Source organism: Nesoenas mayeri (assembly GCF_963082525.1).
Source record: "Nesoenas mayeri genome assembly, chromosome: 6".
Lineage (NCBI taxonomy): Eukaryota > Metazoa > Chordata > Aves > Columbiformes > Columbidae > Nesoenas > Nesoenas mayeri.
This window is the reverse complement of record NC_137545.1, coordinates 33,523,801-33,550,752: the sequence shown is the minus strand read 5'-3', so window position 1 is coordinate 33,550,752 and position 26,952 is coordinate 33,523,801. Positions and strand designations below refer to the sequence as shown.

Sequence of the window (26,952 nt, the reverse complement as noted above, 5' to 3'; positions counted from 1 at the left end):
AGATAATTCAATTTAGAGTGCAACTGCCTGTCAAGAAAAGTCTTCTCTTCATGGCTAATACCTGGACACTCCCCCTGCAGTATGTCAAGCTAATGTAAGCACTGCTCTTCTCATGAAAATAATTTGACAAGATGGTATAGCAGAAAGGCTTTTCATTTTATGACTTCTGCAGCTAATTTCCTTGCTCAGATTTGTTTTTCTAAGGAGTTCTTGAAACTCCTATGAAAACAACCTTAGTTAGGCAGGTAGGTAGCAAGAATTGTCTTTCAGGCATCACCCATGTTTTAAAAATCCCTTTGAAAGGCATTGTCCACTACTTAAACCCTTTCAGAAAGAGAAATAAAATAATTTTGAAGGCAACTCTGAATTAATGCTAATTAAGCTGCCTGGTTCATTCTTCAGAGTGACAAGAAGCTTTGGATTGCACATACATCAACCAAACATCTTTGTGTGAGAATCTGAGGGTGTGCTTCATTCTCTGGACTGTGACACAGAATCATTCTATCAAAGCATCACAACAAAAAACCCAGATCGTTACCCTCCACTAAGGGTCATACACTGCCCTGGAACATGCATAATGGTTCAATTAAGCTCAAAAGCAGAATCAAAGAGAAACAAAGGAAGGACTGAATGCAATACTACCAAAAATTAAAAACCACAAAAAAACCCCTCACCAATGTGGACTTTTTTCTCTCAATCACAGGTCTTGGGATTTTTTTTTCTTAGCTGAGGAAAATTTCTTATTAGAGATAATGCTTTACCATACATCTCTCATGTAGCTCTCACCTCAAAGATGAACTTGGAACTGCCGAAGTTTGTTTTCTGCTTCTGCCAGAAATTATCAGGTTTTATAATCAGGGCAACATGAATCTCAGCGGGAAATGCTTCTTGAAGGGTCTTTAGGAGAGGCTTGATCAAATCCCATTTGGATCCCCGCATATCAATAATAACAGTGAATCCTCGTTTACAAACATCTTCACTGTAGAAATAAAAGCATGTCAAGATAATTACAATTATGGACAGCCACACTGACACTTAACTTTTGTTGCCAGCATTCAGTGCTTCAAAGCAAAGTAAGAAATTTTATACTTCAAGATAAAAGGCAAAAGATAGAACAGCATAAAGGCTATATGAATTTTACCACAAATTAAGCTACACAAAATTCAAGTGTGTATATTAGAGTTTAATCTCTAATGTCCCAAATACATATAATTCAAATTTTCACTGAAAACATACGCATTTTCACACAATCAAAACCAGAATCAAAATCTATCTGTGTAGAAGCTACTTACGTGTACATACAAGGGATTCAGCTTTCAACATATTGAATTCAATCCATAGCAAAAGCCAACAAGCGGATCCTGTGCCTTAGCATTGATGGGCACTCGTAGACTTGTATGCCTTCATTTTGAAAGGCCACTTTAAGAGCTTTTAAAAAATTGTCATTTCCAGAAAAGAGCCCAGCAACCACTCCCTCAAAGGAAGGTCTTCGTGACACAGCATGTGCACTGTTAAAATTGGGGCCTTTTCCCCTCCTAATTGATCTTACAAATGTTGCAGGATCTTTGTCAATCTGCAGTCATGCTTTTCTGCTGGGCCATGCTCCTTCTGTCTCAAAAGTTCAAGACAGTTATTTGGCCTGCTTATTGGCAAAGCATGGGGCCCAAAAGTGCCAGAACATTAGCTTGTAAACACATCTTCCCTTTTTCTTCTTCAGAAGAGAGGAGAAATAACGAAAGGACATATTAATTCAAGTCAAATCCGGGCAGCTTTCAGCATAGCTTTTCCAGGAGTGTAGTATTGCTCCTCAGAAAAAGGGGTGTGACTCAAAAGTGTTATTCCATCTGCAGCATCCAACATTTGATGCGATTTGGGAAGGTTCTACCTCTCTGACTGACCAGCTAATATATCTGCCATGCATGAGGTTGAACGCTTGAGATCTATGTACTTGCACAAAATGTGAAATTCTCTATCCTCAGTAATATTATTGGTTTGGCAAATTAATAAAATTCACTGGTGATATACTAAAACTGCCAGAATGGTCTACCTACTGATCTAATATACACATATTTTGAAAACAGAAAGAATAGTTGAGAAAGAAGAGAAACATAGTGAAACGTTAACATCTTTTATATAACTAATGCAACAGTGAGGTACAGAACAAGAAATCCTCTTTAACATATGAATATAACACCCTTGACCTTTCTGCAAATTGGCCATCAACATAAATAAGATCAATATTGTAGATATACAGTTGTACACAAGACTATTTGAAATAGCAGGTGTTGCTATCATTTGAATGAACCCAAAATATGCCAAGGACATATACTATTAAACATGGTTGTAATGCAGAAATTGTAAGACTCTGTTTAGCCTTTACACGCTCAGTGGATTATTTTCACTATACTGCACCTCTTTAAATCCTTAAAGCACTGTCTCTGCTAATAAAATCCAGCTCCTACATAAATAACTGAAAACAACTCTATAAAGCTCGCAACTAGGTTTCTGGGCTCGAACAAGAGCAGGGGTGTCCTTCATCGGAGGCACACTAGATTAATATATGCAACAAAATTCCTTGGTGACCTTAGCAGTATCTAGAAAGGCTTGTGCACAGATGGGCCACCGCATGGAAGAGGGGATTTTGCCATGTTAAGAGAGTTTGTTAACTTGAACAGTCTACACTTAGTGTCAGGAAGGAGCAAAGCCAAAAAGCTTGATCCTAGGCTTTACCATAATTAGCACATCCAGAGCACACTGCATGTAACACTCAGTGCAAAGAAAAACTAAGGAGACCAGGCACTTCCAAACACTGTCAGGAGTATAGATCATTTTATTCTCCTTTTACCTACTGCTGAAAGGTCAGACATCTGATCCTTCCACACTAATGCCAAAAAAGGCTGTAAAAGAAGCTTTGTTGGTGGTGCTACTGCCTCTTGCCCTTTGGAACGAGAGCTGAGACAAAGAATCAAATCAGAAAGGGATGAACAAAAGGGGCTTTGTGTTTTGTTTTTTCTTCTTGCAAAGCTTTATGGGGTCTTCAGTAACTTCTGCCAAGTAACCAATCCCTGTTATACTGAAATGACTTTTCCAAGGACTGATTTTTCTTCAAACACTTGATAAAGAGATCCAGAAGCCATATGGCACATGGGGAGCCCCAAGAGTAGACACAGTAATATGTAAGTGCAACCCGTCTTTTCTTAACTAGCTAACGAAATAAAATAAATAACCCCACACTGCAACCACAGCAAGGCATAACTAATACTAACTTCATTCCATCTCCCTGTGGCTGCTGTCAACCTGATGACTTACCATATCTGATCTAAAACAATAATTTAATACTTACCAATGAACAACAGAAAAACCTGTTTCAGTAAGCAGAAGAGGAATGTCCTGGGGGACTTAAGTCTTCCATTTCTGAACCTGAACTAAAGTCTGAAACCCAAACAGCACCAAAATCAGACTCTGCTCCCAACTTCAGAGTGTAGACAGTGTGATATCATCTTGACACTCACAATTGCACACCACCATGACTGGAATTTCAGCCTGTAGTAAGACACACTCCAGATAGGGAACCAAGAGATGCAACTATAGGCTGGATCCTGTGTTTAACGAAGGTGTACAGCCTCCCTGGACTTTGGAGTTGTATAGAAGCAGTGGTGGGAGCACATGATACTGCTGTCCATTCCTGTCAGCACACCATGTCTAAGCATGCATGTGTGAAAAAACACTCCGCAACACCCTAAATCCCTACTTTCAGGTTCGTGGAGACTTCACAGTATGTCTTCAGTGGAGCAACAATGAGTAATGATTCACAGCTTTTTCTAGTGGACATAGGAGAACACCCACAGCCCCTGTGGGACAGGCTGGGATGTCAACCCGTTGCTAGGGGTCAGGATGCTTCCTGTTTCTTATACAGATGGTATGTACCTCTCATTTTGAGCAAATCTAACTCTGTTTCAAGAATGCTCGCACAGTCCTGCAGAAGTGGCTCTGCTTGCAATTTTTTTCTTCAGTGAGATGAATGGTACTAACCTGTAACAAGACCTGTGGGTCTGTTGTCTGTTTTACAGAATTTGTTCTCCCTGGCACAGTGATAATTCCACAGGCCCTTCTCTGACTCTTTGCACAAAATTAGCATCTGATTTCTACAGCCACTTGTGATAAACTATTATTTAATGGTGTTTAAACTGTTGCAAGTCAGAAAGCTGTCTGCTCATTATTTCTACTTCCAGTTGCCGAGCATGCTGTGGAGAAGACTGCCTTTGAGAGCACTTATACTATTCAAGCAGGCAGACAGATACTAATCAGATACTAATACCACTGAGAAAGAAGAGGGAGATAAGAAAATTATTTAGATTGTGAGCTCGTCAGGGCAGGGACAATCTGCCATACTGTGTTTGTATAAGGAGCCTGCCTTGGTGAAGGATTCTAGGTACCTATAGCCGTACTACAGTCTTCAGCTTTCTAGGATGAATTCCAAAAAGTTACTCTTCATGATACTATGGATGCAAATGCAAAGAATTAAAAACAATGAGTAATAATAGTCTGCAAAAACACAATTGAACATGTATATGAAAGTACAAAAAGCTTACATGAATGTGGGAAGACCTCACAGAAAATTTAGTTAAAAAATCAACCAACTAACCAAACCAACCAACCTTAAAAAGACCAAAACTTAAGTTGCAATATCCAAATATTTACAGCTATTGATAGGGTCCTAAAAAAGTTTGCCTTATGTAGCCATAAGGAAGCTCCCATAAACTCTGGTGAGTCAGAGCAATCTGTGAACATTTGTCATCTTTGACAGTCAGTCGTTTTTCTTCAGTTACCTCATGTACTGAGGAAATGACCCTAAGTTCCTTTTGAATAGTCTTGCCATGCTCATTAAATTTATTGTTTAAAAGCAACAACTCAACCCTTTCCCAGTTTAGCAATTGATTGGAAAAAGCATCAGTAGCAATCAAGCTTCCTCCACACTGTCCAAGCAAGACCTGCCTTATCCCTGGCTCCCAACATGCTACATCAATCCACATATCTATTATGCACAAATACTCGTTTTAGGATGGCAATTATAGTTGATTGTGGTGCTTATTTTTTTTTTCTGGTATTGATATTTAACTAAAAAGTGAAGAAAACACTCAGATCAAGGTATTTGGACAATCCATCAGCCTTTTGACCGTGCTCATCTGGACTAAATTTGCAACGGCGAGCACAAAATATTTGATAGTTGATATGTCATTTCAGTTGCTACACTGCTTTTAAACAAAGACAAAGACCAGCTTCTAAGTTTAATAAAACATACCCTAGAATATTTGTGAAAACAATACTTACGACCCGGATTTTTTTTTTTGTTTTTAAGCATAAAATTGAAACTCAGAGGCAGATGTGATAATTTTGCCAAAATAAATGCCTCTATTTTGGTTTCTAGTGTACTTTCATAGGGTTATTTTCTCAAATTTCCTCCTTAATTTAGGCACATTCTAAATTGTATTTTCTTTGGCAAGAGCTGGCTTGCTGGGTACCAAATGAATTGAAGGACTTCATGTTTTCTGATTAATCTTTCAAATACCTATCATTGATTATGTGTACTTTTCATCCTTACAGTTTGACCAAAGCTTCTGGCATTTAGAAGCTTCAGCACTTGATTAGCTGAAATAATATAATATCTTCCTTCCCATTTTGCAGTCATGAGATAATGATAAAGAAGCACATTTAACACGCTTGTTGGACCACTAAAAGCACAGGTCTGGCATGTATGGCATCTCATTCAAAATATGATTTGTTAACAGTGAGAGCAAGATCTCCTTTAAGGAGGGTCAGCATAACCTTGTCAGGAGACACTCTCAGAATAACAAGTAGCTCTACAAGCATCAATTTGTAAGCACAAAATCTGCAGGAACTTAATTATTTCTGAGATCACCATTCCTTTGACAAATGTGGCCGTAGCCAGCCAATTGATTCAGAAGCTGAGGATGGAAAAGGCAGAGAAGAAAAATGGGCATGTGAAAGCCCCCAAGCACAGACTTATCCCAAATGCCTCATTTTATACTGAAGCCAAACTAACTCTCCTGCCTAGTATCCATATCAAAATGTGCCAAGGATCACTTCAGTAACTTATGCGTTAGTATTTTTATCTATTGCAATTTTTTATTCATCTTGTCTGTGGTTTGTTTAGTCAGCCTGAGAAAGAAGCTAGATGGGAAGGTTTACAATCAGTGTCACTTAGTTTGGTTCTACATTACCATGTTGAGCCTGACGATCACCATGTCAATAGAAACAGCCAGTCATCTGTATTCATAGTGTTATTCCTAATACATTTAGAGGATCAGATAAGTAGTTTCTAATAGATCTGTCTGTCACACTCTCTTGAATAAGTACTATTTATTAAAATGTTTTACTTCATTTAATATTGCTCAGCAAAATGTACCTTGCTCATTAACCTAGTTACTGGATATGTACCTCAACTTTCCCACCATCAGTCTGAGTTCTCACCCACAACCCCTAGTGACTTTTGCTGTTTGACATGATGGGGCATGTTGTCTTCTCAAAGGTCCCAGGCCACCTGTGGCTGCCAAGCCCCACATCTCCCTTATGTGCTGGTGTACCAGTGATAGGTGGAGTGATGCACATCACGAGAGCACCATTACTGTGGAATAACAATTCACAGAAAGCTCCCAGCACAGAACTTCAACTACCCCATAGACTGTAGGTAGACAGACTTCATCCTGAATTTTACTTCTTGCATTTTCTAATTTGGTTTCGCAATGCTTTTTTTGTAATTAGAGGAGAAACAGTCATCCAGCCTCCATTTCCAATTAATCCTTTCTTCCTTACTGTGACCTAAATTTGTTTCTTCTCTTTCAGCCTGAAATCACTCATTCTCACTTTTTTTTTTTTTTTTAAAAAAAAAAAAAAAAGAAAAAGAAAAAGAAAGAAACCAAAGCCAGTTTCACACTGGCTGGAGCTGGATATAAAGCAGTGATCTAGAGAAATTTCAGTGACATGTTGTAAAAAGACTTGGAGCCAGTGAGGTCCAGTCAGAGACAAACGTCCTGTCTCTGTTTTCCAGCCACTGCTGTTAAGGGACATGAGGTGTGATTGCGAATGGTACAAGAATGCAGATGTGTGGGCTGCACAATGTCCACATTCAACCCCCGCCTCTGGCCTCATGTCAAGAGAAGGGAACAGAAAGAGAAAAAAAACCCAAATATTTTGGCAGAAGCTAACCGGTGCCAGAATGGGTGCTCCTGCTATTATCAAGTAAGTAACTTATTTTGGTATTACATTTTTACTTCTAAGAAAAATGGCTCTAAAGTCAAAGTAAATCTGTTGTAAAATGATGTAAGCTAGGAAGAACTCAGGCACCAGCTAGGTGTAAGAAAATCTTTACCCAATATCTAACCATGATCCTGTAAGCTCCTGAGAGTTGTTATGAGAGCTGCAGGTCCAAGATGGTGTCTCTGTCACAGTCCAGCAGAATTGCATTGTGCCACCTTCTACCCAGGTAAAAATCCTCACGTACATCCCTACACCCCAGACCAAAATTGGGACGCAGAGCTTTGCAGGCATTCGTCCTCCTATTTAATTGAGCAAATAAACACTATTTGAGAAGCTTCCTGTCTTCATTCAAATAGTAAAGATATAAAACACAGCTGTGTCCAAGAATGCATGATTGCAGCTGTTAAAGCCAAATCTGGAGGATGAATATTATAATTTTTCACATTCCTATTAAGTTTCTACTGGTGAATGATGCCTTCATATAAACCCATTTACCCTTTTGTTGTTGCACATCTACTATATTTGGATCAATATCTGGCAGGTCTTCCTTGAAACAGCTGCTGAGATAAGTATGAAATTAATGAGGGTTTTGTTTTTGTTGAAGCAGGGCTCCATTTAAAGATTTGTTACTACAACAAAGAAATATTTGAACAGTAAGTACCATTCAACTCTCTCTTGAGCATTTAAAGTCTTGTATTCGAGATGATTTAGCAGAAACAAAATAAAAATGCTTTACTAAATGAAAATTATATGTTATTAACATTTGCTGGAAAAAATAAATATTAGAGTTGTGTTGAAATATAAACACACCATTCTTGAAAGGGTTTAGATGAGCAGAGGCTATTGAGAATGTGTTCAGAGATTCAAATCTGTTGGACTCCAGGTGAGAATGAAATATACATGGTTGTTCTCAGCACAGCCAAAACGGTAAGATTTTTAAAAGAAATATCTTTTTTTGCCTGCACTTCAAGCATTTTTTTTTTATAGTTTCAGCAAGGAAACCATGAGGTCTATTTCACATGCAGTTGCTATGAAGTTTAGTCTATAGTCAACACCGCCAAATTTTCACATAAGGAAAAGGATACTTCATCTGGGCAATGACTGTTAGGGGTTCTTAGACCCAGGACCCTGATAAATCAGTTCAAGGCATCAGTGACACAAAACATGAGTGAATGGAGCGTGATGAGCACCTCCAGGAATTCCAGTCATCACAGTAAAACGCAGTCCCCCCAGAATGGAAAGTCTCCATATTGCAAATGCATACATTTCATTTAATGCATTATGGGAGTCAGAGTTACCCATAGTGGAAAGACCTTTTATAGCATAAATAAGCCTGCAAATACATTTGGCTCATGCAAAGAATGATTAATGTAGGTTTAGACAGTAGACTGCAGCACCTGCTGAAATTCAATATATGTCCATGCCAAATTCAGTCCTGATGTCAGCAGGTATAACCACTCTGCGACTAGCACACTGGATCCAGGGGTCAATTGGGCTCATAGATGAGACAGGAAAAAACAGTCTTCAAAGATGCTAAAATCACTTTTTCTAAGTAGCATTGACATTTATGGCAGTAAAACCTCATCAGTCCTCATATGCTGCTCCTGGCAATACAGGAAAGCAATGTAAATCCATGTACAAAAGAGGTGTAATTAAGATAAGGAACTAAGAAGAGAAGATGAGAAAGATGTTTTATGATGAGTGCAGGTTCTCACAAAAGTGTATACTGAACTAAAAACTGAAAAAAAAAAAAGCTCTTATAACAGCAAAATATTCTGCGTAGGCCTTTTCAAATGAAATGTTTAATCTTTTTCTTAATTTTGTTCCTTTTGTTTGTGATCAGACAACATAAAAAAAAAAAGAAAAATAGAGCAGAAAGTTTGAATATTATCAAACTAAAATATTTTGATTGATATGATATTCTAGAGGTATTTTTGCGATAAATTCATAAAGCTTTTAGATTTTTCCATATTCAAAAATCTACACTTCAAAATGGCAGATTCTTCCACAAATAAGTAACTTAGCTTCTGCTCATTTGCAGTGCAGAGTTCATAATGAGATTTGCTTTGCACTTTTTATCTCTTAAGCAGAAGTGATATAACCATTCTTTCAGGCTTACAACATTTTGGCTGGGGTCCACACATGTTTTATTTAAGAGCACACACTGGATTCAAGTGCATGTGTGAGGAGGAAAGTTTGAATGTTATGTCCCAGAAACACTCTGCAGTCCTTGAAATGAGTCTGTTGTGTTAAGATAATATGTGAGAATTTGAGTTCTCTTCAGAAGTTTACAATTTAAAAGCTGATGCCTCCGTTTTCCCCAGGTTGGACAAGGGGAACTGACTATGACTAATAAAATCAGTGGCACTTATTTTGTTTTGAGCTCCACCCGTATACAAACAAAGCAAGTCTTTGTGGGCACAATGATTTACCCAAAATAGTTCACTTATCGGATAGATACTTCCTGGCTTGCCAGGGTGGGTGAAGACTGCCTGTGGTATTGCATCCAGAAGAGCTTGCTCTGAAGCTACAGAATCCACCTATTTTATAAGATACACTTATAAAATCATTTTTATTTATTCCTTTACAGAAAGGACTTTACTCATTCTTTCAAATAACTACCATGATGGCGTTGAGAGTCCTTTTTACTGAGTCCTCAAAATATGCTATTCACAATCCAGCTCCAAAACATCTGGCTCATATCTGATTTTTTCTGAATCTGTCTCCTATCAAGGCCAGGCTCTCTCGCTGTGCCTAGCATGGGGGACTAAGTCTTGCTAATGAAGTTATTTCATGTGAGATATCCCTTATTTGTATGGAGACACAAATGTAATAGATCAAAAATGCTGATGCTGACTGAGCACAAATGATTCCATGAGTTGGTATTTCAAAGGGTCAAAGAAGACCCAAAATACACTATTGACACCCAGAGTGGGAAAGCTGGGTCCAAAAGGCTTTTGGAGAGCAAAGATGAATCCAACACTTGAATAATGGAACTGAAGATTGGCAATAATCATGCAGACCTCAACTGAGTCCCTGGGCTAACACTGTCTTCCCAAGAGCACCTGCAGTATTTCTCCAGCCTCAGACACTCCCACCTTTGTAGGGTATTGAGCTCCTTAGATGACTGCATGTGGTTCCCTCAGTTTTACAGTCCATCATGCTAAGGCACTTTCTCACCCTGATGGGAACTCATATGTTGTCCCATCTCTGGAAACATTCAAGGCCAGGCTGGATGGGGCTCTGAGCAACCTGATCTTGTTGAAGATGTCACTGTTTACTACAGGGGGTTGGACTAGATAACCTTTGAAGGTCCCTTTAAACTTAAACGATTCTATTATTCTATATCTGTGTCATGCCAGCACACTTTAAGGTTGCTGCCCTTATCCTGAATTTCCATCATGACTACTAATAATTTTAGTTCCCCATCAGTATCTCTTCCTATTAGTCACCACTAATTGGAAAAACCCAGAACTGTTTCATCAACTATAGAAGGTTCGGAAAAATGTTCTGAAAAGTAATTGTGTGGTTTCAACTGCCTGCTCTATTTCCCCTGTTAGCTATAGTGTTTCTCTATCAAAAGCACAATAAAACTTCACAGGCAAGTCCATCTACAAGTGTCACATGTCAATGTGCATCATCCTATTCGTATCAAGAACTGTACACCCCAAGTGGTGCTTTCCTGCTGCCAGACCTGAAATTATATAGACAAATTAATGTATACCAACATAGGAATGATAGGAATCTGCTATTCAGAAAACTCTTACAACTTGTTATAGATATAAGCCAGCCCATGGCAATAAAAATCATAGAGCAGCTTCATGGAGCACTGCACCTAGGATATTTAGCCTAATAGTGAATGGCTCATTTGATCTGGAAGAGACACATCAAAGATATGTCACAGACCACAGCTACTCCATCCGACTAATGGATTTCCTACCTGTGAGTTAAACTAATGCAATATAACATCCTGTCAAGAAATGGGCCTAATGCAGCAGGTTTCTGTAGCAAGTTGAACCACTGTAGTCATCCCCATCCTGAGTAACAACTGGTGAGAAACAGCAGAAAGCATTTCACAGTCACTCTGCAACCCTCTAACCTCACATTAGACATACCACCCCCTACAAAAAAAAGCCTATTAAGTAGGCTGAGATAACACAAATAACTGTAACTTCCTTTCAAATATAGCTTCAAAATTTATTCATATGTTAAATCTGGCTGCAGCACTGCAGTCCAGGGCATGAGACTGTGAGACAGGCAGTCCTGGTTGGGTTGCTTGCCTTCTTCTCATGTTTCTGTGGTGTAGCTCAACTCTATCTCCATTTTTTTTTTCATCTGTAAGATGGTTGTTGCAGTACTTTTCTTTATTGAGGCTAACGCATTCTTCCAATGAATGAATTATAGTTACCACATTTTCAGACACAGTTAGGATAGATAATTACAAGAGAATTACAAATTGGAAATAGCCATGGCTGCTTCATGGTTAATTCACAAAAGCTTAAGAGAGAACACTTAATAATCTAAGTGTGTGCTTATTTAATCCATGTTAAGCGATATTCTCTGTCACATGTGTGCTGATTTTATATAGGGAACACTTATTACTCTATACATGTGCTTATCTAAGTGTACTGAATACACATGCTTTCTTAAACTCATAAATGAGCACATTTATGGGTCTATGTGAAAGTAGAGCCCTTCATATTTTATTTATAAAGTGGGACAATAGAACTGCATTGACATAGAACGTCTATTTAATTCAGTGGATTTAGGGTCGTCCACAGATTTTGCTATTTTTTTGCCAGAATCAAAGCTTTTGGTTTTTTTAATTAGATTTCCAGCCCATCTGCTTGCAAAGATAGCCTTGACAATGTAAACTAATGCACATTTGTCTTGCTGAGTCTGCAGCCATTGGAAAGAAACAATGAGACGAGAAGAACAGTGAACTTGCACCCTCTATCTTACTGCATGTTAACTAAAAAGCCAGTTCTGACTGCCAAAATACCAGGATTCTTAACTATTTCATTGCTGTTAATTTTGCCACTAAACCTGCAAATAAAAGGTCTGTCAATGCCCTGAATTATTCATATAAGCTCTTGCCCATTTTGATGACTGTGCTGCACAATCCAGGCTGTCAATTAGGACCAGACAAGTATCTGGCTAAATATATAAGTCTTCAATTATAATCAAGGATTTTGATCCTTTTTTTAAATGTGTGGAGTGAAAGCATTGATCACAGCATAATCAGACAACTAGTACTAGCAGCCTATAGTGGAAAAGATTGCAAAACCACAATTATTCTGGATTTGATATAAAACCCACAGGAGCACTAGCCTAATATGTATAATTTTAAGTGCTTTATGATATAAAATGAAGAAAAACAGATTAAAATCTCTGTTGCTATGACATGCTTTACAAACAGCACACAAAACATAGCTCAAATAGATGCAGACTTTTTCCTGCCACTTGAAAATAATAAAAATACTGCACTGGTCTGTTATGAGAGTGATGCTATACCAATTCATAGTCCTTCAACACTAAAATCACCCACAAAAATAATGACTAAAAAGACCTGGATATTCCTCCATTTTCTGTAATTACTGATTCTAAACTTGAATCACTATTTCAGCCCTCTCTGACATAAGCTTTCCTAAAATCATTAACAATGTGTGTTTTTGTCCATCAAGCAACTTCACAGGTTGCTGATATGAGAAAATAAAAAGGTTAGATTGAGTCTGAGTTTATGACAGTGGCTGCTGCCTGAATTATCACACTGTGGGGATGCTGCATGGATGCAGTCACATCCTGATACCGCGTTTTTAAAGGACCGGAATGTTCAATGGCCATGCTTCTTTAATCCTATGGTCTGTCTGATAAAAATATCTTCCATCTGGTTCCTGTTTGTATGGTTGTGCCTCACAATATAGGCAGCTTGATTAAGCAATTACGATGGTGCATGAAGCTCATGTTTACACTTGCTGGGTACGGATGGACTTACGCACACACTTGACTGCTTTGCTGGAGGAGGATCTCAGACAGCACTAACAAGAATTAGGAAAAGATGAGGGGAAATAGAAGCTGACCAGGCAGGCAGGATGCCTTGTGCTCTGGTTGACCTCTTGCAACACCTTCCAAGTTTATTTTAGTAAATTAACGTGTTAGCTTAAAAAAGTATTGATACCATTTAATTTGTAACTAAAAGAAGGTGTAGTGAATACATATTTCCACCTTTATGATTTCCCTCTTATGCCCCTAGCAATTTACAAAACAAATAAACAACTTTGTTCTGTTGTAAGATATAAGAGAGTTGTGGGAAAGTCCTAGGCTTGGTGAATGGCTGTCTAGACAGACCCTCTATTTTCTGTTATTTTGAGACACATTTCTTTCTTGACTCTGTTAGCAGAAAAGATTAAGTATTTCCAATACATTCAAATTCTGTTAAAGACGTCTGTAGCCTTGAAAAAACAACAGGTGAATCCTGTGATTTTCACATGAGGCACCTACCAAAAGTAAGATTAACTAAAGGTTTGATAAATCAACCCAGACCCTCTCATAAAATTACCTAATATATTTGTTTACGACTATGATCAAATCTACTAAAAAATCTTGCAACATCATCTGGTGATAACAAGTTCTTTGCTCTCCTCGCTTTCCCATCTAACTAAAATAGTTTATCATCAGCTTTGCTAGAACTTGACAGATATTTGAATCTATGTGATGCAAAACATAAAGTGCCCTATACATTACTTTTATCATTGGAAGAATAAACCTACATTATAAGAATACTGTCATAACCTGTTGTATCATTTTTCATCCTGAAGGATCTTTAAAGAGCTTTGCCATGAGTACTCTGGTGTTAGATAAAACAGAGTTTAATCTTATGCTTTAGAATATTTCACTCAACAACAAAAGCAGAGGGAACTGCCTTTTTATATCAAACTCCGATAAAGAACAAAATACACCCCAGAAGATATTTGACAATTTTCTTTGAAAAGGAATTTAATTCTTGGCCAAGAAAATGAGAAACACAAGAAGAAAAGCAAGGACTTAAAAAGCTATGTGCCAAAAATATTCACAGGTGCGGGAAGTAGACTTTTAACAGAATCCTTAATTACCAATCCGATTTTTGGCATCTTTTCAAGGCAGCATGAGCACATTTAAAGTTCTTTTGTGTATTTGTGTCCTCCCACAAAAAAAGGCAAAAATGTGTTTTCCTTTGTAAAAAACAATTATAAATCAATTATCTCTAAGTGGACAAAGTGAGCACAATATTGGTAAGATGGATTTCAGCTTCTGGAAATATTGACTTCTCACCTATTTTAAAAGCTCAGAAATGGAGATCAAGACAATTTTGCACTGTTATTGTATTCAATACATTTACTTGATTTATATTCCTCCACTTTCTGTACCTTATTCAAACATATCTGCTTTAATTTTCCAAGTGCCTCTGGGAATGTATGAAATATGTATCTTAACAGGAGGAGAATTAGCATCCTATTCACTAAGGGAAATGCTTCTAAACCTTGTATTAAAGTTAGAGCGGGTGGATCCCCAAGTGGCCTCTTTCTCAAAGGTACAGAGTAGATTTTATTATATCTAACAGAAAACTGTGCCTTATTCATATAATTAGTAGTGTCCAACAAGTCATCAGGAAAGTGCTGCCTATGTTTATACACCACAGATGAAATTTAACAGCCCATAAAACTACAGAGATGAAGTGTCCTACAGAATTCATTTCTAAATTAAAATCCCAGGAAACCTTTCTAGCTGATCCTATTTTCCTGTCACCTGCCATATGCCATCTGATACTGCAAAATCATTGGGATAGCTGTTCTGGAAATTAAAGAGAAACTGAGATTTCCAGTAAGCCTGGTAAGTGTGGAATTACACAAAGGTTGAGTTCTGTCGTGTGAACAGAGAAGAAAGTAACCCTAAAAAACCCGTACATGTTGCTTGTGTATTTGATTCCTAGTCTAACAGTTCGTTAACAAAGCAGAGCTTCCAAACATTCTTCCTATGGGTAAGATTGCTCGCCACTTTCTTATGTACCTGCTTTTCAATTATATTTTGGAATGGAGTCACAACCCCTTCCCACAAATCTCCAGTGAGAAGCAAAATTTAAACTAATCTGTGATCCCAGAGATGTTTGCTTCTCCAGATGCAGTTTCTGAACTACATTACAAATGTTGTAGAAACAGAAAGAAAGAGAAATAAAGGGACCTAACCAGAAAATCGGATGTGATTTATCAGTGTTGTAAGAGTTCAGTTCTGTCTTGAGAATGGAGTGAAAAGAAGTCTTACAGAAAAATAACATATTGCCTATTTGATTAATTCTTGGACTAACGGTTTATTAACAAGGCAGCATTTCCAGCCAGTCTTCCTGCACATAATATCACCCATTAGTATATCAGGTACCTGTTTTTTTTATTTGGATTCTGGTTTGGAATTACAGTTATTCTCTAAGTTCTACTCCCTCGACTTCCTGAATGGCAAACTGGTATCTTTGTAATGAGATGCTTTTATCAAGTGCATTTTCTAAGGTCAGGAGGTGACACAGTACAAGGCCAATTTCTTATGCACTACTCCCAAGGCAGTAATGGGAAAGGCAATTTTAAAGACCCTGCTTCCCAGAAATGAGAGGTCTACTTAGTGCATAATATTAAAGGGACCCATATTTCCACCTCATGCAGTATAAGTATAAGGAAAATACTTAAGGTTTTCTATCTTAAATATGTAAAAATATCAGCTAACTTGTTTTCCCAAACCTTTGTGAAGTGTTTCCTGGTAAATTCAGGTTATACAGTTAAACCAAGGGAGAAGAGAACTCAAGGTTGAGTCCAGAACTAAAACTCGGCAATCTTTAACTGTGTGTCATAATGGCACCTACCTTAGCACAAATGTGACTCAAATGCATGGCCTAAATTAAACCTGAGGCTCCCATCCAATTACCATGTACAAAGATCACAAAAGACACAAGCAGAGCTGCTACTAAACATAGTCCTTAGTTAGTGGTCTAAGCAGAGCTGTTAAGGCTAGCGAAAAGGCAATTTTAGTCTCCAGTTAGGATTGACACACAACAGAAAAACAATGGACGGAAAAATTTACATTGCTGCATTAACAGAGGACTTTGGCCTGTAGGGTGGTCAAGATGGAGATAGAAGAAACATATTAAATCATCCTAGCCAGAGACGTTGTTGGTACTTTGTCAAGAAAGAATAGCAATCAGTATCATAAACCTAACTTTCTTGCACCTAATCTTTAACTAGCATTAAATTAACATGCAAATAAAGAGGAATGATTGGAATGTATTTTAGAGGTATAGTTTCTACTAATACAATTTCAAGAATATTTGAAAGTGTGGAAATATAAAAGTCTCCATCCACTGTTACTGAGGATATGTCTTTTTCATGTGACTTACAAAGTGTAAGTGCACAGTAGATGCAATGTGTACAGGAAGCCCATTTGGATTTATCTGAGGAAAAAAGCTTTTATTCCTAGTGGGATGTGATATTTGCTCATGGAGCTGCTTAATACTACGCAACAGCTCTTCAGAAGCTAGCATTCATTCTCAAGCTGAAATAAAGTATTTTGCTGATCATCCCTCAGGACCAGCAAAGCCATTTATCATGCTTTGTAGAATGTTGATCTGCAGAGAAAATTTAAAATCACTGCCTGGAGTTCCAAAGTATCCCAGCCCCATGTATTACCCTAGATCATGGTTGTTCATCACAGATGTTGCTCGAGTATTAATTGCTCCTCTAGTAACAGGCTTGTTTTGCTATTTCACTGTAGAAATTATTGCTGATTGGTTGAATTGAGTGCATTTAAATTAGTGGTATTGCTCCAAGATTAGTTTGGTACCATGTGTACTTTAATATGTTGTGAAGTTCCCTGCTAAGGATTGTTATGTTGGTATCCTTTTTCATCTGTGTTCCTTACCTGGACACATTAAATAACTGCTTAGATGCTGGACCCTGATTTAGGACTGGGTGAGGAAGGAGGTTGCATTTTACCAAGCCATTTTTTTTTTTAATGAGTAATTCTTTCAAACTAAATTTCAAAAAGTAATATTTGTTTGATCCTCAATGACAACATCAATAGCAGAAGCATCTGGCAAGCCAGATGCTCATCTAAATAAATTAACAATCAAGCTTAACTCGCATTTCCATTAAAAGAATAAGTATTAGTATCACTCCATAGATATTAGACATTGTAAATTCTTCCTGTATTCTCATGGGAAACAGGATGATAGAGGAGAGCTACATTCTATCAACATCACATAAACACTGGACCAGTGCATAGGAAAAGCACAAGAAAGCAGCCTGAATTTGACTGGAGATGAACTGCTGCTGCTGTTACAATTTTCACGGAAAGATGTAATTATTCCACAAAGCCAATGCTCCACTGTGTTTTCTATTCAATGTCTTATACCAAAAGGACCATAATAATGTCTCTCGTAAATATCACCCTGAGCCTACAGCAGGTTCCTGCTGCTCCTGTATGCTGTGGTGGGGGTACGTGGACCTGCCGGATGGTTCCCTGACTGCAGCTGCAGGATGAGAGAAAGCTGTTTGAGTGGCTTTTGCTTATTGGTGAAGTGCCACAAAGGAACTTTCTAAAATATTACATCACTGGAAAATTCTCCAGAGACTAAGGTTTCTCCTTAAACTTAGACATAAAATAAAACCCAGTGTACACAGGCAGGGAAACCAATGCTCTCTTGTTAATAGTAGAAAAGTATACTGTGGCACACGTTGCAGACCAGACAATACCTGCTGAGCCAAAAGCATCTTTGAGTTACGCTTTTCTGGCTTTTCTTGGGGAGGAAGGAGAGATTCTAGATTTTTCAATTACTATTATTTACTATTTTATTTTAAGTATTTATCTCTTTTTTGATTTTTTTTTCTTATTTTATTTTTAATATAAGTAGCCCAACAGCCTCACACGCCATAGTTACCATTACATTTTGCTGCAAACAGTGTTACAGGATCCACAGGGAACTCTGCAGCAGCGCCAGGATCCACAAGGAAAACATTAAATACCACAGACTGACTTGGTTAGGAGCACCTTGTGGAAAATGAGAAGAAACCGAAGAAACCATTGATGAGATTTACGACTGTCTACCAAACTTGGATACCAATTCCCTTTGCAAACAGCAGGGAATTGAGCATCCCAACCTCTGAGACAAGTTTTGCCAGTCCCAACCCGTACTTTCCATGCTAAAAGAACATCAGCCTGCTCAATACCACATGTTACCATGAATTGGTCATTGTTCTATTTTAGTATGATCCAATTTTCTAATACCATAAACTAGCAGGCACTTTTATGAGCACAGGAACTGCTGAACCCTTGGTGGTGGTTTGCATGTTGATTCTCTAACATCTAATAATACACTTGCCTCATCTGGACCTCTCATGCGCTCTGGAGATGTCCCCTCTACCTGCAGTCTCTAAGAAGGCATGAGTTCAAACCACCTTTCCCTCTCTGTGGACACTAATTAGGGCTCTTTCCTTGACACAGCTGTCTATTCTCATTAAACTTGTAGGAATTTAATATTCTTGAGAGTCTCTTCTGACAGATCCGGTTTAAACAGTGACTGACAGACAGCATGATCGTGTAAGCTTTTTATCACTCAGAGACAAGGCTAAAAATATATTCCTGAAAACACATCTCCCGTCCTACTCAAGCTGTGCACTGGGGAATCCAGACTTTGCAGCAGCATTCACAACACCTCCCATCCATTTGATGAGGATAAGGACCAGGCAGTCTAGACTGAGCCAACTCCACCTCTGTGTCTCCCATTATTTGCTCCATATTGGCACAAAGTAAAGGTTTCATCCATTCTCCATGGGAGATTAGAAGAGCTTTCCATTGGTGTTAGGATATTTTTGACAATACTGCTGTTACTAAGCAGACTGCAAATCACAGCAGTAGTTTTCCTGCTTCTAATGACATCCATGAAGAGGGTGGCATAAGACTCTTCCAAATTATAATAATTCCTAAGAGTGAAAAAGATGTAGCACATACTGAAGTTACTGATGAGGAACACAAGCACCCATGTTGGAACAAGACAAAGACCATTTCACAGTCTCTGCAAAAACCGTAGGAAAGAGATCACCAAAAAACCAGTTAGGATTGGCTGAACCACTGCATATTCTGCTGACGGCTTCAGGAGGATTCTGCACACAGCCGGTGCCAGCTCTGCTGCCAGCGCACAGCTCCCGCAAAAGGTCTGTCTGCTAATTTTAGCTTTTCCGAATTACTGCTCACATTAGTGCAAACCTGCCTTCTCCACGAAGTCTCCAGGTCGCTGCTGCCTGGACCTCTTGGAATACTGTGGAGCCACAAATCTAGTGGTTAAAAAGCCATGTAACATGTAACAGATTTAAATCAGCACTAGAATGGAAAAGGCCAGAGAGGGCAGCACTGCAGAGACTCACAAACCACTTGCCAGAGCCACTGAGGAAGAGGATGGAGAAAATGATGCTCTGCATAAAATTTGTATCAGGCTATGGTGCCCACTGTCTCCCTCACCAGTGAATGGGCACAGGATATATCCTAGTTTAAAGTTGTTGCCTTTTCTCCATCACCTCTGCTCCTTCTTCCAGGCAGCAAATGCAAAAGTCATTTAGCAAAGAGGAACAATGCTGATCTAATCCCCAGATTGAGGGCTTGGATGGAGCTCAAAAAGCAGAGTGCAGCAGCGCAGCTCTACGTGAGACAGCTCAGGGGATGGGATCAGGCCCTGGACCACACCGGCACCTCCAGATGTCACTCAGTGATGGCAGCTCCTGCATCCCAGCAATGGTAGTGTGCATGGCATGGAGGGGATGGGGATGGTTGTTTTGCTGTTTTCTCCAGATTTGGAGAAATCTGATCAGAATCCTTCCCTGGCCCACATCACCTGTTGGAAATGCAGTCAGACACTAACTTCAACATTGCTAACAAAAATATGGTGATGTGGGAAGCAACTGCACAGGGCAGGCACTCATCCTGTGCGGGAAAGCTGAGCAATGTCTGAAGCTCCCCAGAGAAGACAGCTGGGGGTTTTCTCAGTGCTGTGGCAATACTCAGACCCCTGGGCCATCAGCCTCTCATATCGCCTTGAGGAGGCTCAACTGATGCCATTGCAAGGGATCCCCATCCTTACAGGAGGGCAATATTTCCAGTTCAGCCCCCTTGTCCACCCCTTTGGTTGGAAGTGCTGCCACAAGCATCTCTACCTCCGCTGCATTTTAGTAGCACTCCAGTCCATCCTCTCCCAGTGAGAGAGAGAGAAGAAAGGTGCAGTGATGCTGTGGAGTTACAGCTTGGGAACAGCAGCCTGTTCTGGGGGCTTTTTTCCTCAGTGGACCTGGGAAGACAGGAGCTGCAGGTAACAACTCCTGTAACTGTCATCCTTCTGGCTGCTCTGAACTTGCAGCCTGAATGTGCTACCTCTGATGAGGAGAAACAGCCCACAGGCAGGACAGCAGGGCTGGAGCAAAAAAGGGTAGACCAGTAAAACCAAAAGAACCAGGTAGAGACATTTTCTTTGCTGTTTGGGAAGAGCAGAAAATAAAACTGTGACCTTTTATTCCATCAGATTTGTGCCCCCATTGAGTCCTGTCTCCCGACTCTGCTGAAGAAGGCATGACAGCTCCCAGCGGGCTGGAAAAGTAGCGTGACAACGGATCTTCCAGACCTGTGCGTTTTCTTTGTATGTTAAATTTGGCCTGTAGTGCTACCTCCACAATCCTAAATCTTCAAATGAGTAACCCGCTGGAGAATATTTATGTTGGAGATGTTAGGTGAACCAGAAAGAACCCAATATGACTTTGAAATCTCAGCATGAGTCTGCATGGTTGGCAGTACGAGAACACTGGGCCCTCTTCCCTCCCCTCTAAAAAAGAACAATTGCCTTGGAAGTAATTCAGACACAATAAATGAGGGATTCCTTCATATTAACTGCTTTCAATTGCAGATTTATAGTCTAAAATTAAGCAGATGTTGAGTGTTGAATAGAATGCTTAAAAACACAATGGCAAGTTGAAATCCTAGTTTCTCTGCATGTGGCAGTCAGTAATTTCATTATTTATTGGAACACAACTAATATATAATAAAATGGAGCAAACTACTACTTAAAATATAGAAATATTGAAGAAGTTAGTAGGAAGAAACAGTAACGGATTTTCTGATCTTCTAAAATGGAGCAAACACTTTTGGATCCAAGCTGGACAATTTACAAAGGGATTTGCAAAACATTTTCTGTGCCCTTTAAGGAATTTATTTCAAATAAGGAACTTAGTCTTGAAACAACATCAACCTTTTTGTGTGTGTGTGTTCTCATGTTTGATTTTGTCTCAGCAGTACGTCACTCTCATTTGCCTCTGTTTCACAATAGGGAGATGAGAGATGCTTCTACTAGACCAAATAGAAGATATTGATAGTTGCTGGTAGAAGTGATATGCCGAGCCCAGCTTACCCTGTCTTTTATTGGTCTGTAGAAGAAAAAGGCTACGTGAGCTGCGCAATTCACAGTACATTAACTACTAAGCTCTGTATCATGCTATTTTGTGATGTTCATCACAAAACCAGTCTGAAAACACTTGCAGAATTACTCAACTGGAAGGCAGAGCACGGCCCAGCAGCTAACAGAGCTGGAACCAGTCTAGGAGCACGCTCAGCTCCTGCTGAGGAATACAGGACATTTGTTCTAGGTCCAGAGCGGTGCAAGGCTGATCCTTACAGTATCCAAGAAAACAGCATCAGGCAATGAAAGCAGGAAGTGATTTGGAAACGGATTCAGAAAGCTCCCATTTACTTTAGGTTTGGACAAAATTTCAAAATAAATCCAGGGATTAAAAATAAATACAGGAAATTAAAAACTTGTACCTATTTAAAAATAAGTCCCTCTGCTGCAAGAGAGGAGTGACAGTACCTGGGTCATTTCTGATATGCTTTCTAACAGGGTCTCAAAGGTGTTACAAGAAGCCAGCTTCGTTTCTTCAATCTATTATTTTAACTCATTTCTTTTTGTCCCATTTGCCATGTACACTGAGATCAGATTATTTCCTTTAGTTCAGTGTTGCATACTGGATTGTAATCACATAACTTTCACTTTCTATCTCTTTAAACCAAGCATCCCCAACACCTTCAATCTTTTCTCGTAACTCCTGTTTCCCAGGTTCTGACAGCTCCTGTTACTCCCTCTGCACTCCTCGGAAGTCCAAATTTTCCAGCAGTTTGTGGTAAACGGGGCAGCTTGCTGGGATGGCAACTGTAGACACTGCAGAATTTTGACATCTGTTATAGCCACAACCAACTTCTCTAGGAATAAAATGCCTCAGCAGGTTGTTACTACAGCTGGAAGGAAATCAGAGATCCTCTTTTGAGGAGCTGATCTCCAACAAGAGATAACCTATCACTTGGTCCCGAGGTGATCAGAAAGTGGACACAGGAACCATAATAGAGTGATGTAGTCTGAAGCCTTTTAACAGAACAAGGTGAGACCACCAACTATTTCCACAGAAGTCCCCCAATCCCTAACAGATGGCAAAAGTAACATCACATTCCAATACCGCATACAATGGAGGCTGGATTTGAACTGGTTATCAAGTGACGAAAGGCTTTTAAATTCACTAGCATTCACATCAGTTATATACTCCTAATACAATTAAAATATTAAAAAAAAAATAAAAATCAAAGTATATCTGAAGAAAATACTAAACCTACATTAGCCTCATTAGCTGTGCTGCATTTTTTACTGTGGTATTTTTATGCAAGTGTATGGTGGAATAATTATCTTACGGATGGCACCAGATATTTGGTTACTAAAATTAGTACAAAGTCCCTGGTGTTATTTTTAAAATACGTGGTTATTTTTGTAGTGTTACAAAAGAGCCTCCAGAAAAAAAATGATCCTCAAAAGCTTCTTTTGTGTTAGTATCATGTAACAGAAAGTAGAGCTCTAGGGTTTAAGTCCTATCAATCAGCGAAATGAGTTTCATGCTGCTCCTGACTAGAGGAGCTAATATACACAGTACCACAGGTCATCAGAGAAGATCTTAAAATAAATCCAAGATTGGACACGTATTGCTACATGTTGCGATACACTGTATTGTTCATCTAATTTTAAAAGGCCTCAATCACTGAACTAATTAGTAGAGGCACATAAATTGTTTTATGGATCCTAGCACCTTTCATTGAACTGGGGCAGCACTGCTGAGCTGTTTAAACACAGGGCTGTTCCTCGGAAACATTTTGCTACTGTTGTGAGCCCTGGATGTCCCCCAAAACAGGGAAATATTTGAGTAGGTTTTTAAACAGAGGACAAGTAAGAAGTAGATGTCTTTAAAAACACAGGCCCCCAAGGCATCTCGGGTTTCCCCCTCTGCAGACAGCAGAGAAGACTGCTTATCTTGGCTCCAAAACAGATTGATGTGTTCAGCCGGAAGATTCACTATAGCTGACAGAGAACATTTCCTTCATCATATTGCTTCACCATGGGAGGAGATAACTTAGGCTAAAATTATTCTGTCTCCTTTTTATCCTCCTATAGCCTATGCATAACTTAATTCTTAATTCCAAAGGGCTCGCAGAGGAGATTGGCCTGGTGTTAGTTTCATTTACACACATATAAATCAAAACTCAGTCTACCGGAATAGATGGTACTGCACTAGTGTTAAAAAATAAAACCCACAGTGAGGCCAGAAAATTCCCCTTCAGCTCCCCCAATCACAAACACCATATTATCCTAGGTTCAGTTACACCCTTCAAATTTCTAAACATCATATCCCATTTAAATTTGCATTTAAATAGGAGCTATCCTGATTCACAAGATATACAGCCTTGCCTATCCAGAAAGCATTAGTGCAAACGTAAAACAAACAGAAAATGGCAGAGTGGGAGAAGCCTGGCATCCATGGAAATTATCTTTACTTCTAATGAATAACATATTTGTTTCTTAGGAATTAATTATAGTGGAACTGTTTGGAGATACAGACTCGATATGCCTGAAAGAACCAGTGTACAGTAGCAAACCAGGACCACATTTATCCAGTGTCAGATAGCCTCTCACTGTCTTCTCCTCCTAGTATCCAAGACTGCAGGATCAGTCCTTTGAGTCCTATAGGACCCCCAAGTCACTCCAGGTACTACAGGCTGCAAGGTGACCATTTTGGGAGATGAACAAACCCTGTTGCTAGATCTAAAGACTTAACCTCCCAAGCAGTGATCCTCAGCCACACAGAACACCCCCGACTGCAGGTACCTGCCTGATCTGGACTCCATGCTTCATGAAAGCACTCGCTACTCGTCTCTACCTCAAACATACATTGATACTTCCACAGAAGGCACATTACTGTTCTGGTTTTGAAGCAGGAATTGTGGAAAGCTGAATCACAAACTGTGAAAGCTGCTAGCAAGACCCTGGTTTCACTTACCCTAATTTATTAGTGTATTTCATCACCAATCTCCTACCTGCTCCAAGCTCCCAGCACTGCTCCAACTCTGCCCCCTTCATTAAGATATAAAACAAGGGTTAAGTGACAGATAGTATCAATGTGGAAAGCAATCTGTCCAACTGAGAAACCACTGCATTGAGAATAAAGCATTATTATACTACTGTCAATATGATAAATTACATTCTTACTTTTTTTCCTAAAGAAGAATTTCTAGTTTTTCTACTAGCACAGAAAACTTGCGCCCTTTCAGCACTCTGAACATCAGACCAGTTTCTCCCAACACCCTGTTCAGAGTCTCTGCTGATGAAACTGTTTATTTTGGTGGATGGCTGATGCAGTTATTTACTACATCAACTCATCCTGGAATGAATATGAACTGTGAGCCACTGATATGAATTCAAACTGTTCCTTTCGTCTACTTGTCTCCAGAAAGTAAATCAGTTTGAAAGCTCTTCTGGCCACTCTTGTTGAAGTGAACATAATATTTAGGGAAAAAGAATTTTCAGAGTTTTATCACACCACACAAGTTACACAATCCCACGTGCCGAACCCATAAAGTTTGTGATCACATTTCCCTCCTACAGCAGTGAGTTCACAGCTGTGGCACCAGGCAAGACAGGACTAGGAGGAACTTAAAGAAGTCACCTCCTGATTCATTGCCTCTCTGTGACAACCATACCCACACCAGAGGTTTGCCTGTAGAGCTGTGGAGGAATTTAAGAAGAAATTAGATGACTTATTCCAGTGCTAATGGGAATTCATCAGAAATCTTTCCCTCATATCCAGACTAAGCTTCCCTTGCTTCAGGATAACGCTTTTCTTTCTTGTCCTAGCCCCACAAACCCTTTCCTTTTGCAGCATTACAACATGCTTTTAAAGACCCTACTTATTCTCTTCTGTTCGCTAGGCTGAGCAACCTCTACCCTCTTCGTCCTTCCTTGGCAGGTCACTTTTTCCAGACCACTGATCACTCTTGCTGCTTTCTATTCCACACCTCTCAAAGTGTAACATCCTAAACAGAAGACTGCACTTTGGTTGATGCCTCCACAGTACCAATCTGCAAGGATCCTTGGGAAACTGGTGAAAATGCTTCATGAGTAGCCAGTCTCTCACTGCTGGGCACATTTTCATGATGGGAGGTTGTACCACAGAGCAAGGAACGTTCTCAGGTATAGCTAGAGAGAGGTCCTTCAAATGCTTCAAACATCAGGGCAGAACAAGGCTTTGCAGTAGAGACCATGAGGGAGAAAGCTTTTTTAGTGTTTCTAGCACAACAAGCAGCTGGGTCTTGTATGAGCTCCTTCAATGTGCACCCCAGATTCTGCATCATCTGAGAAAAATAATTGCTGGACTGATTCAGAGTGAGGCAACACAAAGCATCAGCAAAGACTGAGCTTGACTTCCCTCTTGACTTCCAGATGCAGCCAGCTCCTCTGCCCTCAGGTGTTAACTTTGCACTCTGCAAAAACAGGAGCACTATACCCTAAGTTTTAAAAAGTGGGAGCTCCTGGGTGGCACAGGGTGTGTCATTGCAACGCTGAACATCCCTTCTCAGCACCTCACTTGCCCTGGCATAACCTTCACCTCAATAACCAGTGCAGTGGTTATTGGATAAGGATGTTTGGCAAACTTGAAAATAGGGAAAGGAAGGTGGATGAGGATGTACACAGCCTCCTACTCTCAGAGACATTAAACTTTGGCTCAGAAACACCCACCTGGGCACTGAGGCCTACTAACTGTCTCCTAAATCTTGCAAAGATAAATATGCAGTGGCAACAGATCTGTCCTTCAGCATCCCTAGGAAAGGGATGGGGACCTGCACGTTGGAGAAAGCACATGTGGACTAATGTAGAGAAAGGTGCTGGTTTGCATGCAGAACCATTTGAAATGCCTTTCTTTGAATGCTTCCCCCTTAGTCCACCCACTTTTCTTCCCAAGCCTGAAGAAAGCTCTGGCAAGTGCTGAAGCAGGAAGATCTGCCTCCTCATGTGGGGCAAGCTCTACTCTTCAGCAACTACTGCCCCCTACCCCAGCTTTCCTGAGCCTCCCACAAGGTACTAAAAAGCAACAGCAGGCTCTCCCTAGCTTGTTTTGTTTAACTGCAGACCTCTAAGCACTCTCCTCCCTTTCCACTCTTCTAGAAGACCCACACAGAAACATGAGGGATGAGAGCTGCCCCTCGCTGCTGTCACGAGCCTGAAGACTGGGTTTGCTCACAGCACCTCCGCTCTGG

General features: G+C 39.6%; 1 protein-coding gene across 4 annotated transcripts in view; it reads right to left on the bottom strand.

The window, feature by feature from the left end:
- KALRN (kalirin RhoGEF kinase) overlaps positions 1 to 26,952 on the bottom strand; it is a gene marked incomplete at both ends in the record, with an annotated part of 504,008 nt that overhangs the window by 302,738 nt on the left and 174,318 nt on the right. For all 4 annotated transcript variants that reach the window (XM_080346391.1, XM_080346393.1, XM_080346392.1 and 1 more), the window contains one exon: positions 787 to 979. In XM_080346391.1, coding sequence (XP_080202517.1) covers positions 787 to 979 — 193 coding nt within the window. The remainder of the gene's footprint in view (positions 1 to 786; positions 980 to 26,952) is intronic.